General features: G+C 36.5%; 1 gene segment (V, D, J or C); it reads right to left on the bottom strand.

The window, feature by feature from the left end:
* Nucleotides 1-211: 211 nt before the first annotated feature.
* On the bottom strand, nt 212-9,868 carry LOC123233929. The segment is given in 3 exon segments: nt 212-349; nt 9,397-9,707; nt 9,802-9,868. Coding segments are annotated over 3 exon segments (495 nt in total).
* Nucleotides 9,869-16,803: the final 6,935 nt, after the last annotated feature.

Genomic DNA, 16,803 nt, shown 5'->3' with positions numbered 1-16,803 from the left:
TTGTAGAAAATACTACGTAGAGCTTGTGGGGGTGGGGGTTGCCTAAATTAGGTCTTTAGAGAAACACGTGGAGGTCTAGAATGCAGGCCAATACCAAACCAAGAGATGGGGTAGTGGGAACAATACCAAATCCTAAGGAGCAGTGGCGGAAGTCTCCGAAGATCTTAGCAAAAGCAGTAGCCCAGGGTCATAGCTGTTGGGGCTCGGGGTTCTAGGACTTAGCAGAACTAGCAGCACCAGCTGCAGGAAAAGCGGCTCGGAGATCACAGGGACTGGAACGCTGGCAGGCTTGTAGTACGGCAGGAATGGAGTTCGGGTCTGGAGTCAGGAGATCAGCAGCAGAGACACACTGGTTGGGCTCCAGCATTTTAGTTTTAAAGCCAAAAGCCAGAAATGGCTGGCCTTACCTCCCAAGGTGGTTTGGGCTAGACTGGCTGGCTGAGTCCCACCTGAGGCAAAAACATGCTGTTGCTTTTAGCAAAAGCATGGCACAAAAAGCCATTTTCCTTTTTTAAAAAAGTTCTCAAAAGAGCTGAGCCAGAAGACCAAAAAGCAGGCATGGCTATCGTTTCTGAAAGGCTATCTGAAAAATTGAGAATTCGATTTCCAAATTTTGTAAGGTTGCCAAAATTATTACGATAAAAAATGATAAAGGCTGAGATAAATATATAAATTAGTATTTTAATTAAAGCCATGCTGATAGATAAAGTTATTAGACCACTTGCTAGTAAGAATTCAAAACTGCCTCCCCAGCTATTACTGTTACCTCTCTTCCTGAGTCTGCTGGCCAAGAGGCAACTCCCCCCTAACCCAGGAGATTTAAACTGTTCTCTGCGTGGAGACGTAGGCTTCCCCACGCCCAAAGAACCGGAACCAGAAACCCGTTGGACCATGGGAAATGTAGTTTGATAATTTCCACGTGTCCATAGAAAATACATATATATACTTAAAGATGGCATCTCCCAAATTTCATTCTTACAGTAATTACTAGAGATGCTGGTCTGTGACAGATTAGTCAGGGACCCAGGGTAGGTCCCAGGTCCTACTGGACCCAGACAGTGGTTACTGACAGTGAAAACAGATGGATGTTGATACTAGTGACAGGATCACAGACTCTTTCTTCAAGGACACACAGCAACCAGGACAGCAACACTGAAAGGATCAAATCCCTCAGGACTTGGCAGCCACTCCCTCCAGGTTCAAATCCAGAGTTTAAGCTTAACCCTTCCTTCCAGCATTCCAGAATCTTTCCTTGTAGGTCTCATGCATCTGTCCTCTGAAAAACCTTCATTATCCTACTAAACTTATATCTTCCATATAACAGAACTAAGTCCTTATCTCAAACTCAGACTAGAATTCCCAGGGTTGGGCTCTGGACTTCTCCACAGGTTTGAAATTTCAAGGGGTATGGATTGGTTTGTACCACTATTTGCCCAGGCAGGATTTCAGGTTCTGAATGTTGACTTGGGAATAGGTTCCCAAACCTTGGTCAGCAGATGTAGGGTGAGAGATGTGTGGTTTGTTCTCGGCTTGCTCTTCCCTCCTTGCTACAACTTCTTGCTGGCTCTCCTCTCCTCTCATCCCCATGCCCCAGATGATCTTTGCCTAACTTTTGGTTTTTTCTTTTCTTGAAAATTGTTTCACTCTGTCTCCCTGTTGGTTCTTTCACTCCTGTATTTGTTTTGTGATGATATTTTAATATTCGTCAGAGAGATTGTCATGGTGGCACAGAGTTGCTCTGGATTACTCCTTCATCTTCGTTCCACCTTTGGAAATCCCCTCCCTTTATTCTTGATGAGCACAGATAAGCACATCCCCACTTGCTCTTGATCTATTTTACATCCCAGATATCTGATTATCCTCTAAGCTTCATGGTTCACCCCTTTTTGACTTTGAAGCATAGGGCATAATCACATGACTCATCTTAAGTTCCAGAGACCCATCTTCATCCTTTGTCACATAATCTCTGTTGTCAAAAGGGTATAAAATCCTGATACCCCTTCTCCTCAGCAAGGCAGTGTTCCACCTGCACACTGTCTCCTAGCCTCTCAACAAGACTTCCAAATTAATAAATTTCTTTTTTTATTTTAAGCTAAATTTTGGAGTCTTGAATTCTTGCAAAAAATCCTGTCCTGAATCTTGGGTTTTTATCTCAAAGCTCTCTCACACTATTCTTCCATAAATTAAGCATTCTAAATAATCTAAGTACCATACACATTTCATACATCATAGATATCTTAAGTAACTTAGTTATCATCTTTTCCAGTAATTAAATTAATTTAACCTCATTGTTTCCCATGATTACATTCAGTATCTTTTGCATCATGGATTTCTCAAGTATTTTAGTTAACATTTTCCTGTGTAGGAATGTGATCAACACCCCTATTAAGTCAATTGACTTTTTTCTTTTCTCTTTACCTTTTTTATGCTTTCTTTTACAGTCAAATTCAATCAATGGATTTTCTTTCAGCTCTCCTCATTTTGTCAGGAATCCCTAAAAGTTTTCTATTTAATTAAATATGTATTTCTTCCCCTATACGTTTCACTGGGTAGGCAACTCTTCATTGTCCTACATCTTTTTTTTCTTGTGGAATGCCATATTTCACGCCTTTAGTGCTTTTTGTAGAAACTTTAAGTCCTGTTTAATGCTGACTGTAGTTCCACGATATTTGAATTATTTTTTCTAACTGCTTACTATATTTTCTACTTCAACTGTGAGTTCTGGTGTTCAGCTATAATAGTCCTAGGATTCATAAATGGGGATCTCTTTCTGGTGGTGGTTGGTGGATTCTTAAATTTCTATTTCCCTTCTTGTTCAAGAACATTTGGGCAGTTCTGTAGAGGCAGAATCTTAAACTTTGCCATATAGAAGTGGGTCTATAAGAATGACCTCAGAGCTAAATCCCTCCTTCTCCTTTCCTTGGTCAATATATAAGCCACATTTGTACCCTCCTTCCTTACATACCCATTTTCCAGGGTTTTCCACTGTAAAGTTGTACCCCCTGAAACTACATTACCCAAACTCCCTTCCTATATTACCCATATTTCCTTAAGCTTTGCATATTGTACTTGGGTTTCGGGGTCTATATTTAATTTCGGTAGGCATGGCCAGGGGCTCTCTCTTGCACGTGGATGGTGTGGTGTGTTATGCTGGGAGGCCAGCAGCTTGCAGCCATGTGGGGTGAGTAGGGACTGTTTCCCCAAGTTTCTCTAGTTTTCAAATTTTATATTAATAAATCCTTATAAAATCCCATACTCTGGAGGCATTGAATATTAATTTTAAAATCTACACCACACATGGAAATGTTCATGGATGGGCTATTCTGGGAAAAGGTGGAGATTTCCCTGGGATGGGTATTGCCAAATCCCTACACCCTCAATAAATATGTAAACCTTGATATAAACCTGGGGCCAATCCAACAGCCCTTACACCATTCATCATCCTAAACCTCTTTTTCTATGAATAAAACTCTTTCATGTCTCTGGACAGAAAGGAACTTCTAGCCTCAAAGCTTTGGGCAAGATCCCAATATAAACTTTGGGAATGAGTGAAAAGTTTTGTTAATCACTCCAATATCTTATCTAGTCTTGACCACTCACAGATGTCTCTTTGGTGTTCACTGGCTGACCTTGATGACCTTGTCCATCACAAATTCTATCTGAAGCAGCATGTCAGTTTAAACCAGTGAGGATTCAATTCACACAACCTTTCCACTTCATTAAGGGAGTTTTTACTCAGTTCTCAAAAGGAAGCCACTGATCTACTTCTTCAAGTAGTTTTCAGCAGGACCTGTACTTGACTGGGGGAAGCATTCCAACTGCTTTTCCACCCATCTCCCTCTGGAGGCTTGGTGCCTTCCTGCCTGCAGCTTGCTGATCTTACCCTTGCTGTAGACTCTTTGGGAACATTTTATTTAAGATTTTTGCATCTATGTTCATTAAAGAGATTGGTCTATAGTTTTCTTTCTCTGTTTTTGGTCTTCTTGACTTGGGAATCAGCATCATATTTGTGGCATACAAGGAATTTAGTAAAATTTATTTTTTGCTTATTTTGTCAAATAGTTATGTTGTATTAAGATTAGTTGTTCTTTAAATGATTGATAGAATTCACTTATGAATCCATCTGGCCCTGGGGATCTTTTCTTAGCGAGTTCATTCATGACTTGTTCAATTTCTTTGATCCACCAGTTTTGAAGAATTCGATTATTTAATTTCCAATTAGTTTTAAATTTGCCTCTCCATTGAACCCTTATTAATAATTTTTTCACATTATGATCTGAAAAAGTTGCATTTATTATTTCTGCTTTTCTGCATTTGTCTGTGATGTTTTCATGCCCTAATACATGGTCAATTTTTGCATATGTAGTATGTGCTGCTGAAAAGAAAGTATATTCATTTTTATCCCTATTCAATTTTCTCCAGATATTGATTAAGGCTAATTTTTCTTACAATTCTTTCGCTTCCCTTATTCCTCTCTTATTGATTTTTTTATTTTGATTTATGTAGTTCTGATAAGGGAAGGTTGAAGTCTGAGGGCCTCTTTTAAAAACTTTGTTTTTAATCTTAACTACAAGGAAGACCACTACTTAAGATAGTGAGGCACATGCTTCCCTAACCCCATCTCCTCATTCAAATTGTGGACCAGTCAAAATATTTAGGAAGGAGCTGAGATGGCACTAATCTTACCTCATCATAACTGCCTGATTTAATCAATATTTGCTTTTGTTTGGAAGATGCTTACTCTGGTTATAAGAGCTGGATACAACTGGACTTATTCCTGGACTTCCCAATGCTTTTTCTTGATTTTTCTTCATTTAATCAGGGCAAAGTCTTAAAACATGGATTTCTTTTTATTGCTATCTGTAGGTATATTACATACATATTTGTAAATATGGACATATGAATACACACACATATATATATATTTTTTCATATACAAATAGGAGGAACATGATGCTGTAATTAAAGGGAATATGAAGCTTTTGTTAAATTAGTTCTGTTATTACCAAAATCATATTTTTCTCATTTAATAAATAATCATCTAGCTACTGGACTAGTGTCCATTAATGAAAACCTAAACCTCAAATTCTGAGGAGTTCTGGTTGAATAAAATAATTTATTAAAACAGAAAGTATAGATGTGCATGTCAGAGGACATCAGGAGTGGAGATCTTCCCATTCTCAAAGAGGATAAGACAATTCATCTTTCGTTCCATAAAGACTTGTTTGGAGAATGGGCAGTCTTTTCCAGGGACCAGTGGAAGAGAGAATGAGGGTGTTTCAGAATGTTTGGTTTAAACCAGTGATTCCTGTGTCATTTGAAATTATTATAAGCCCTGGAAGACTATGTCTCCCAGGACTCTCTCTGCTACAACTTCCCCTGACACCTCCCACTTCCTTTGGGTGGGGTGGGGTGGGGGGGGTCAGGGAAAGTATAAAAGGGAAAGTTTGGCGCCTTTTCCCTCTTGGATGTTGGAGGCTGGCTGGGCTCTCTCTACCCTGAAACCCTGATCTCTCTCTTGGCGCCTTTTTCCCTTTCTTCCTACCTCCTAGTTTTCCCTAGACCTTTCCCTTTCTAATTAAAATAAAACCTAGCTATTCTAACCCTAAAGCTGCTCTCAGATCATTCATTTGAGGGCTCTGGTCAATTTCCACCACCAGGGGGCTGGGGACCGCTACCTTCCTTTCCCTTCCTCTACCTTCCTCTCTCCTTTCTCCCATCTGTCCTACCATCCTACCTCCATCCCTTCACTTTCACCCACACATTCCCAAAGTGGGTGCTACTGCCCCTGATGATCTGAAACAACTAACTGCCTATAAGATCTTTCAACAGCAGCAGTAATCAGGTTTGGTTAGGACAGGATACCATAAATGGTTACAGGGTTGAAAGCACTAGGCTCTTCTGGTCTGAGGTTTGGTAGGCCTAAGAGTATCTGGTTTACACTATCCTCCTTCCCAGCTCCCCCAAAACCCAGAGTGCCAGCTCTGCTTGAGGTTCCCCCTTTTATTCCCTGGTTCCAACCATCCTCAATTGCCCTTGCCTTCTTGGGGTTCTGACAAAATTTACCCCACTTAGATTCATAGCCTACAGAAGGATTATTCACTATGACCAGGTAGGATATATACCAAGAATGCAAGGCTGGTTTAATATTAGGAAAACCATCCACATGACTGACCATATCAATAACCAAACTAACAAAAATTACATGATTATTTCAATAGATGCAGAAAAAGCTTTTGACAAAATACAGTGCACTAGAAAGTATATGAATAGAAGGGTCTTTCATCACAATACTAAACAGTATTGATTTAAAACCATCAGCAAGTATTATCTGCAATAGGGATAAATTAGAAGCCTTCCCAAAAAGATGAGAAGTGAAGCAAGGATGCCCATTATCACCACTATTATTTAATATTGTACTGGAAATGCTAGTGGTAGCAATTAGAGAAAAAAAAAGAAGTTGAAGGAATTAAAGTAGGCAATGAGGAGACTAAATGATTACTCTTTGCAGATGATATGATGGTATACTTAGAGAATCCTAGGAAATCAACTAAAAGGCTAGTGGAAATAATTAACAACTTTAGCAAAGTTTCAGGGAATAAAATAAACCCATATAAATCATCAGCATTTCTATATCTTTCCAATAAAACTCAGCAGCAAAAGTTAGAAAGGGAAATTCTATTTAAAATAACTCTAGGTAATATAAAATATTTGGGAATTTATCTGCCAAGACAAACTCAGGAATTATATAGCTACAACTACAAAATATTTTTCACACAAATAAAAATAGATCTAAACAATTGGAAAAACATTAATTGCTCATGGGTAGGATGAACTAATATAGTAAAAATGACAATCCTACCTAAACCAATTTACTTATTCAGTATATACCTATCATATTCAGTATGTTCCTATGCCATACCTATCGAACTACCAAAAAAAGTTTTTTTTTTATAGAATTAGAAAAAGTTATAACAAAGTTCATCTGGAAGAACAAAAGATCAAGAATATCAAGGGAACTAATGGAAAAAAAGGAAAGTTGAGGGCCTACCAGTACCAGATCTTAAACTGTACTACAAAGAAGTGAGCAGCAAAACAATATGGTAATGGCTAAGAGAAGGGTGAATCAATGGAATAGACTAGGAGAAAATGACCTCAGCAAGCTAGTGTTTGATAAACCCAAAGATTCCAGCTATTTGAATAAGAATTCACTATTTGACAAAATAGTGACCGTTACCACTCCTGGGCTAAGGATGGTCCCTAGCCTGGATGAAAAAGGAGGAGGGTTGGGCGTGGGGCTAGCAACCCCACCCTGTAAAAACTACATCTGCTAAAGAAACTGCAACCTAAAGTAGGGGCAGCTGGGCTAGCTCAGTGGATTGAGAGCCAGGCCTAGAGACGAAAGGTCCTCGGTTCAAGTCCGGGCTCAGACACTTCCCAGCTGGGTGACCCTGAGCGACTGTGTGTCCCATTGCCTACTGGTTGTGGCCCTATGGTCCTAGAATGGAGTCCTAGGATAAAAAATAAAAAAAAAATTTGACAAAAACTGTTGGGAAAATTGGAAAACAGTATGGAAAAAAATAGATTTAGATCAACATCTTATACCCTATACCAAGATAAATTCAAAATGGGTTTTTACCTTTTGAAAAGTAAAGAGTGAAATCATAAATAAATTAGGTGGACATAGAATAGTATATACCTGTCAGACCTATGGGAAATAAGGAAATTTAGGACCAAGCAGGAGACAGAGAACATTAAAAGATGTAAAATGAATAATTTTGATTATATTAAATTGAAAAATTTTTTGTACTAGCAAAGCCAATGCAACCAAAGTTTGAAGGGAAGCAACAAACTGGGAACAAATTTTTATAACAAAAATCTCTGACAAAGGTTTAAGTTCCCAAATACATAAGGAATTAAGTCAAATATATAAGAAATCAAGCCATTCACCAATTGACAAATGGTCCAAGGATATGAATAAGCAGTTTTCAGATGAAGAAATCAAAACTATTAATTGTCACATGAAAAAGTGTTCTAAATTCCTCCTGATTAGAGAAATGCAAATCAAAACAATTCTGAGGTACCACCTCACACCTAGCAGACTGGTTAATATGACAGGAAAGGGAAATAATAAACCTTGGAGAGGATGTACCAAAATTGGGACACTAATTCATTGATGGTAGAGTTGTGAATTGGAAGGCAATTTGGAATTATGCCCAAAGGGACTTCAAAGATTGCATGAACACTTTGGTCCAGCTATACCACTACAGGGTTTGTATTCCAAAGAGATAAAAAATTTGTACAAAAATATTAATAGCTACAATTTTTGTGTTGGCAAAAAATTGGAAAACAAAGGGGTGTTCCTCAATGGGTGTTCCTCGATTGGGGAATGGCTGAGCAAATTGTGGCATATGATTGAGGTGGAATACTATTGTGCTATAAGGAATGATGCACTGGAGAATTTCTATGTGAACTGGAAAAATCTCCAGGAACTGATGAAGAGTGAAAGGAGCAGAACCAGGAGAACATTGTACGCAGAAAGTGAAACATTTGGGACAATTAAATGTAATAAGACTCTGAAACTAATAAAAATGCAATGATCAAGAACAATTCTGAGAAATTTATGAAAAAATAATGCTTTCCACATCCAGAGAAAGACTTATGGGAGTAGAAATGCAGAAGAAAAACATGATTTATCACTTGGTTATATGAGTATATGATTTTTGGTTGTGGTTTTAGAAAATTTACTCTTTCCAAATATGAGCAATATGAAAATAGGTTTAAATAATAAGACATGTATAAAACTGTGGAATTGCTTATCAGCTCCAGCAGGGGGAAGGGAAGAGGAGAGGGAGAGAACATGAATCATGTAACCATAGAAAAATATTCTAAGAATAAATAAAATAATGTGAAGAAACCACATGGAAAAAAATGAAATAAAATAGACACTCTCAGAGTGATTCAGCATGATAACCGGCTTTCCTACTTAGGTATGTTTCCATGTGCTTAGTGTACATGAAATGTCTACAGGATGCAACATAGCAAATTTTAGATAATTTCTGATTTCTCATTTGATACTGTCTGTGCCTTGTGTTTGACAAATTCAGAAAAATTAGGTGCCATGTATGAAACCTATAATCCATTAAAAGGATACATCCCCACTCTGACTCAGAAATAGGAAAGTCTCAGAGACAAGTTGATAGCTATAGAGCTGTTCTCTGAGATTTGAGACAAAACCAGAAATATCGAAAATAAACTTGTCTACCTTACTCTTCACCTGTTATTATAAATGGTTTCCTTATTCTGAATATTCTTGACTTCCCTCTCTCTGTCATTCTCCACAAGGCCTCTCCAAAGGAAATGGTTTATGTCTGCTCTCTCACTCCTCTCCCTCACTGTGTCTCTTGCACAGTAATACATGGCTGTGTCCTCAGCTTTCAGGGAATTCATCTGCAGGTGCAGCAGGCTGTTGCCATTGTCCCTGGAGATGGTGAATCGCCCTTTCACAGAGTCTGCATAGTATGTGCTACCTGCACTATTACTAATTTCTGAGATCCACTCCAGCCCCTTCCCTGGAGCCTGGCGAACCCAACTCATGTAATAGCTGCTGAAGGTGAATCCAGAGGCTTTGCAGGAGAGTTTCAGGGATCCTCCAGGCTGTCTCACATCTCCCCCAGACTCCACCAGCTGAATATCACAATGGACACCTGCAAGCAAAGAGTCATTGAAAGATAGATTAAAGAAATCTATCCCTTCAAAGAGTGTTTTCTTCCCCCAAAAGACAAACAAAAACAAAATTACCTTGCAAAATAGAAAGAATGAAAATTCCAATTAATCCAAAACCCATGGTTTAGGTACTCAGTGTTAATCCTTAGGAGAGAAAGTTCTCATAAAGAAGAAGCTCCTCTCCCAGAACAGCAGACACGGGTTTTGTGCTGGCTTTCATGCTTAGAGGGAGGAGCCCAATTTGCATGACTTCCTCTATTTAATGTGGAGAAGAGCAGCTGCCTTCCTTTGTGTTGAGTCCCCTCCCTGAGCTGCAGAGGCAAGAAACCCCCCAGTACATTTCTCATTAGGAAGGTACCTTAATCCTTTTTAATTTTATTAAATTAGCAGAGAGTGAATTTACCTTTTGTACTAATTTCTTTTTTCTTTGTTTATTTTAGGATTTCTGGACCTTCTCCCAGATACCTCTGCTTCCTTATGAGGCCATTTTTTTTCTTATTCTTTGTACAACAGTAGTTCATAGGAATTATAATTCCCACTCACAGACATGTTCCCTCATATCCAGGGTATCCTGGAGTCAGTTCTTACTGACTTGAAAGAACTGATTTTTAAATTTTCAGTGTAAGTCTTCTCACTTCAGAAATCATGAATCACTAGAATCAGGACTTGATCTATCTATCTGTCTATCTATCTGGCTGTCTGTCTGTCTGCTGTCTACCTTTGATAACATAAATTTAAGGAAGGGAAAGATAAAATGTTGATGAAGTAGAATAAACTTAAAAGTTCCATGCATACATTTTTCTTTTCCCTTGGAAAGCTGGTTGTTGAAAATTTACTAATCCATCTATATTTATACTCCTCTTCGAACTGGAAGAATTGAGACACATAATGGTCAGGATGTAATAAAACCCACTGCATCTCCTGGATCTTCCAGAAAGTCCCATGATATGTTTCTTAGAAGGGCTCAATGTATATGTAAGCCATCAACAGTATCTTCTGTATTATCTGAGAACAGGTACAGACTGATCCTCAGACTGTTAGAGACATCCTCTTTCCCAGAGTAACCAAGTCTACTGCCACCTACTGGACAATTCACAGTGGTATCAGGAAAGAGAGAACATTTTTCTTGCTTATGTCCACTTAATATGAATTCTTTGCTCAGTAGGAAAAGAAGATTTTCATTAGTTTGGGAATTCAGAATCTTTTAGATCCCAGCTCAAAATGCAAATTATTCTTGAATCACCATCTGAGATTATATAATTTTGCATACTATCCAGTCAAATTTGGGTCAGTTCCTCTCTGGTTTTTCCTACTAGGTTACAGGTCTTAGAGTTGCATAGTCCTGTGTTATTGCATAACAAATAGGGAAAAGAACAAGTCAAAGCTTATGGAATTTATGGAATTGTTTTCCATCTGTTTACATTTCTGTTCCTATAAAATATACCGTGGTATCTCCAAGCTTAAAAAACCTTCTTGAATTTATATGTTATTATTTGATGTCTCTTTTCCCTTTTTGATCTTCTATAAGTACAGGAAGCTCAAGATGTCAGCAAAGAAGTCAATATCTCTTCCCTTCATAACTAATCCTCCCTTATTACTATGGAGTGCCTAACTGCTCTTCTAGTCTGCATCATCAACATTTTTCTTCTCTCTTCACTTCTAATTTCACATATTCAAATTATTTTGAAAATCTTATCATTTCTCAATCTACAACACTTCTTCACTCTAGTTAAGGCTTCATCATCTCTTACCTGGACTGTTATAGCTATATTACTATATAGACTACTACTCTATCTCTTAATTGGTCTCTCTGTCTCAATTCTTTCACTTCTCCATTGTTCCCTTCATTGTGTGCCAAAGTCATTTCCTGAGTACCTAAGACTAACTATTACTATGCTGCTTAATAAATTCTATTTTCTTCTGTTGACTTCAGATATTAAAATTTTAAAATAGCCATCAGTACAGACTTTTAATTTTTTATTTTTTAAATTATATTTTGAATATTTTCCCATAGTTACATGTTTCATGTTCTTTCCCTCTCCCCAACCCTCCCAACCCCCCTTTGCCGACACACATTTCCACTGAGTTTTACATGTATCATTGATTAAGACCTAATTTCATATTATTGATAGTTGGACTAGAGTTATCATTTAGTGTCTACATCCCCAATAATATCTACATCAGCCCATGTGTTCAAGGAGTTATTTTTTCCTCTGTGTTTCTCCTCCCACAGTTCTTCCTCTGAATGTGGCTGGTTTTCTTTCTCGTAAGTCCCTCAGCCTTGCTCTGGATCCTTGCATTGCTGCTAGTAGAGAAGTCCGTTATGTTCGATTGTACCACAGTGTATCAGTCTCTGTGTACAATGTTCTCCTGGTTCTGCTCCTTTCACTCTGCATCAGTTCCTGGAGGTCATTCCAGTTCACATGGAATTCCTCCAGTTCTTTATTACTTTGAGCTCAATAGTATTCCATCACCAACAGATACCACAATTTTTTCAGCCATTCCCCAATTGAAGGACATTCTCTCATTTTCCAATTTTTTGCAACCATAAAAAGCGCAGCTATAAATATTTTTGTACAAGTCTTTTTCCTTATTATCTCTTTAGGGCATGAACCAAGCAGTGCTATGGCTGGATGAAAAGGCAGATAGTCTTTTAAAACCCTTTGAGTATAGTTCCAAATTGCCATCCAGAATGGTTGGATCAATTTACAACTCCACCAGCAATACATTAATGTCCCATTTTCACCACATCCCATCCAACATTTATTACTCTCCCCTGCTATCATTTTAGCCAATCTGCTAGGTGTGAGGTGATACCTCAGAGTTGTTTTGATTTGAATTTCTCTAATTATTAGAGATTTAGAACACTTTCTCATGTGCTTATTGATAGTTTTGATTTCTTTATCTGAAAATTGCCTATTCACATCCCTTGCCCATTTATCGATTGGGGATGGCTTGATTTTTTGTAAAATTGATTTAGCTCCTTGTGTAGTTGAGTAATTAGACCTTTGTCTGAGTCTTTTGTTATAAATATTTTTTTCCCAATTTGTTGCTTCCCTTCTAATTTTGGTAGCATTGTTTTTTTTCTGTACAAAAACTTTTTAGTTTGATGTAGTCAAAATTATTTATTTTAGATTTTGTAATTTCTTTCTAGTTCTTGCTTGGTTTTAAAATCTTTCCTTTCTCAGAGGTTTGACAGGTATACTATTCTGTGCTCACTGTTTACTTATAGTTTCCTTCTTTATATTCAAGTCATTCACCCATTCTGAGGTTATCTTGATATAGGGTGTGAGATGTTGATCTAGACCAAATCTCTCCCCTATTGTTTTTCAATTTTCCCAGCAGTTTTTATCAAATACTGGGTTTTTGTCTCCTAAGCTGGGTTCTTTGGGGTTATTGAAAACTGTCTTGCTGAGGTTGCTTACCCCTAATCTATTCCACTGATCCTCCCTTCTGTCACTTCGCCAATACCATATTGTTTTGATGATTACTGCTTTATAGTACAGTTTAAGATCTGGTACTGCTAGGTCACCTTCCTTTATATTTTTTTTCATTATTTCCCTTGATATTCTTGATCTTTTGTTCTTCCAAATGAACTTTGTTATAGTTTTTTTTTCTAATTTAGTAAAAAAGTTTCTTGTTAGTTTGATAAGTATAGGTCATTTTTACTATGTTATCTCATCCTCCCCATGAGGACTCAATGTTTTTCCAATTGTTTACATCTAGTTTTAATTGTGTAGAAAGGGTTTCGTAAACTGTTTTGGCCTACCTCCCCCTTTCCAGAAACAATATTAATTAGCGCCCTCTGGAAATTATGAAACTATTTATTGAACTTAGAATAGAATGTAATAAAAAAAAAGTGTGGCCATCACCGCTTCCCTGGATCACTGCAGCACCCACCAGGGGGAGGTAGTGCCCACTTTGGGAATCACTGTTATAATTCCTGTGTTTGTCTTGGTAGATAGATTCCTAAGTATTTTATATTGTCTAGGGTGATTTTAAGTGGGATTTCTCTTTCTACCTCTTGCTGTTTCAATGTGTTGGAAATATATAGGAATGCTGATGATTTATGTGCAACTATTTTGTATCCTGCAACTTTGCTAAAGATGTTGATTATTTCCAATAACTTTTTAGTTGATTCTTTAGGACTTTTTAAGTAGACATCATATCATCTGCAAAGAGTGATAACTTTGTCTCCTCATTGCTTATTTTAATACCTTCAATTTCTTTTTCTTCTCTAATTGCTACTCCTAGTATTTCCAGTACAATGTTAAATAATAGAGGTGACAATGGGCATCCTTGTTTCACTTCTGATCTTATTGGGAATGTTTCTAATTTAGCCCCATTGCAGATGATGTTTGTTGATGGTTTTAGATATAAACCATTTATTATTTTTAGGAAAGGCCCTTCGAATCCTATACTTCAGTATAGACTTTTTAATCATAATAAAGTAGAATGTGATTATTTAGAATGTATCACATGCTTGCTAAAATTTAGGGGCACCACTGACTTCTTTTAAGGAAGCTAATAATCATAATAAAACCAGTTTAAATGACTCTAGATAATGCCCAACCAACTATTCAAACTAGATATACTAATAAAGGAATGCTAAGATATTGGGGACATTCTCCTTTGAACATTTGGCAGCCTCAATATTTGGTATTGATGTACAAAAAAGTCAACGCAGGTATCTAGTCCAGATTTCCAGGCTAGATGTCTAGTCCCTAGGTCAAGACAAGATACCTGCTTCCACTGACCATACCAATAAGTTTGCTTCTATATAAGAATTCCAAATTGGTCCTGTGTAAAAATGAAAACTTTGTAAGCAAGATCAGGCCTTGCTATAGTAGGGTCATGTTTTTACTGCTTGTCTTTCCATGTCCTCTATCTTAAATAAAAGTCTAGGTTGTTATGATAATCCTGATTAAGGCTTATGATTTTAATAGAAAATAAAGGAATTATTTTTCAACACTAGCTTCTAAGATCAAATTAAAGTGTTTTTCTTTTGCACTTAAAAATCTTCTTAACCTGATGCCAATTAATCTTTCTAAGTTTATTATCTTATTTCACCACTCTATGGTCCAGTTAAACTCAGCCCCCTGCAGTTCATCACAGTGACATTGATTTTCTGTTTTGTATGCTTTTCTTATAGCGGAACCCTAAATCTGAAAAACATTCTCTTTTCATCTATAATTCTTTTAATTCCTTCATTTCTCTGAAGCTCATTTCAAGTACCATGTTATTTATGTAGGCTTCTCTGGTTCCCTCCAGGTGCAAGTGTTCTTCTCTATCTTAGAATTAATTTTATTTTTTTAACATTTTCTGTATATAGTTATTTATGTACATATTTCCACAAAAACAATGAAAATGGATATTGTTTTAAGTTGTTTGTCCTCAGCACTTTCCTCAATTCCTTTCACATAATAGGTGCTAAAAAATGAGTGTTGACTAATGATGGAATTATAGAGATAGTACAATATTTATCAAGATTCTGTTTACAAAATTTCTCCAAGATGAAAAAAACCTTTTTGTTGTTGTTGTTTAAACCCTTAACTTCTGTGTATTGGTTCCTAGGTGGAAGGGTAAGGGTGGGCAATGGGGATCAAGTGACTTGCCCAGGGTCACACAAACTTAGGACCTCCCGTCTCTAGGCCTGACTCTCAATCCATTGAGCTACCAGCTGCCCCCGAAAAAAAAATATTTTGACTATACTTTTGATCTTGGTAATTAAATATTTTAGAAGAAACAGACTTGATTGATATGGCTATTTGAAACTTCATAGAAAAGCATATATTTCACAATGCCATCCATAAAATTTTTTTTAATTTTGAGACTGAATAGTATCAAGTTAAGACTAAATAGATCAGAAATTCAAAAAGATATAAAATTTACCTCATCTATTCTTAGAGTATTTAATAAATTGTAATCAGAACATTGTCAGTCACACTAGAAAATAGTTCCCACTTGTGAAATTATGGATCTCACTCAGAGAAATAAAGTTCCAGTCTTCTAACACAATGAAAAACTAGCCAGACCCAAGAATAGCTTTTGAGGTTCCATATTTGGAGAAAGTGAGAATAGAGGGCTCAACCAGGTAAGTACAAAGATATTCATTAAGGTACTATGTAGACCTTAAAAGAAACCAGTTTGAAATCTGGTACTGCTAAGCTATCTTCCCTCACATTTCTTGTCCTTTTGCTGCTTCAATTTTGTTATTATGGTTTCCAAGACAATAACATAAGCCTTTCTTTGTTTAGAATGGCACTAAAGAAGTTAATTAATTTCCATATAATTGCCATTTTTATTATACTGAATATGTCTTATCATAAGCAATGAATTTTTCTCTTATTGGTTAGATCTATCTTAATTTGTACAAAAAAGTGTTTTGTAATCAATTATGTAAATATATTCCCTGGGTTTATATCAGGAGGCAGAATGTAAAGTATTGTATAATGTCTGTACTCATTTAAAATGTATTTCTCTCTCCATTTCTTCCTATGCAGTTTTATTCTAAAATATAGAAGTGTTGATGATTTGTTTGGGATTTTTTATATCCTGAAATATTGCTAAAGTTGTTTCAATGATAAGTGTTCTCTAAGTATACCATCATATTTTCTGCAAAAAATGAGACTTCTTTCCTCCTTTTACATTTTTTATTTTATTATTTCTTATTTTATTGCTATAGCTAGCATTTCTACAACTATTTTATTGTTATAGCTAGCATTTAGCTATAACATTAGCTATAGCTAAAATAATATAATATTTAATATGTCATCATAATAATAATAATGGTGTTAATGTGCATTCTTGTTTCATCATTGTTCTTACCAAAAAGTCTTCTAAGTTTTCTACATTACAGATAAGCCTTGCATTTGATTTCAGATAGACACTAATTATCATTTTAAGAAAATCTTCACTTATTTCAATACTTTCTACTATTATTCATAAGAATTGGTGTCATATTTTCTGAAAAGGTTTTCTGCATCTATTGAAATAATCAGATGATTTTTGTTATTGATATAATCAATTATACTTACAGCTTTCATAATATGAAATCAACCTTTCATATGTCCCTGG

Source organism: Gracilinanus agilis, chromosome 2, assembly GCF_016433145.1.
Source record: "Gracilinanus agilis isolate LMUSP501 chromosome 2, AgileGrace, whole genome shotgun sequence".
NCBI lineage: Eukaryota > Metazoa > Chordata > Mammalia > Didelphimorphia > Didelphidae > Gracilinanus > Gracilinanus agilis.
Note: the sequence above shows the minus strand (reverse complement) of the source record. Positions and strands in the feature narration are given on the sequence as shown.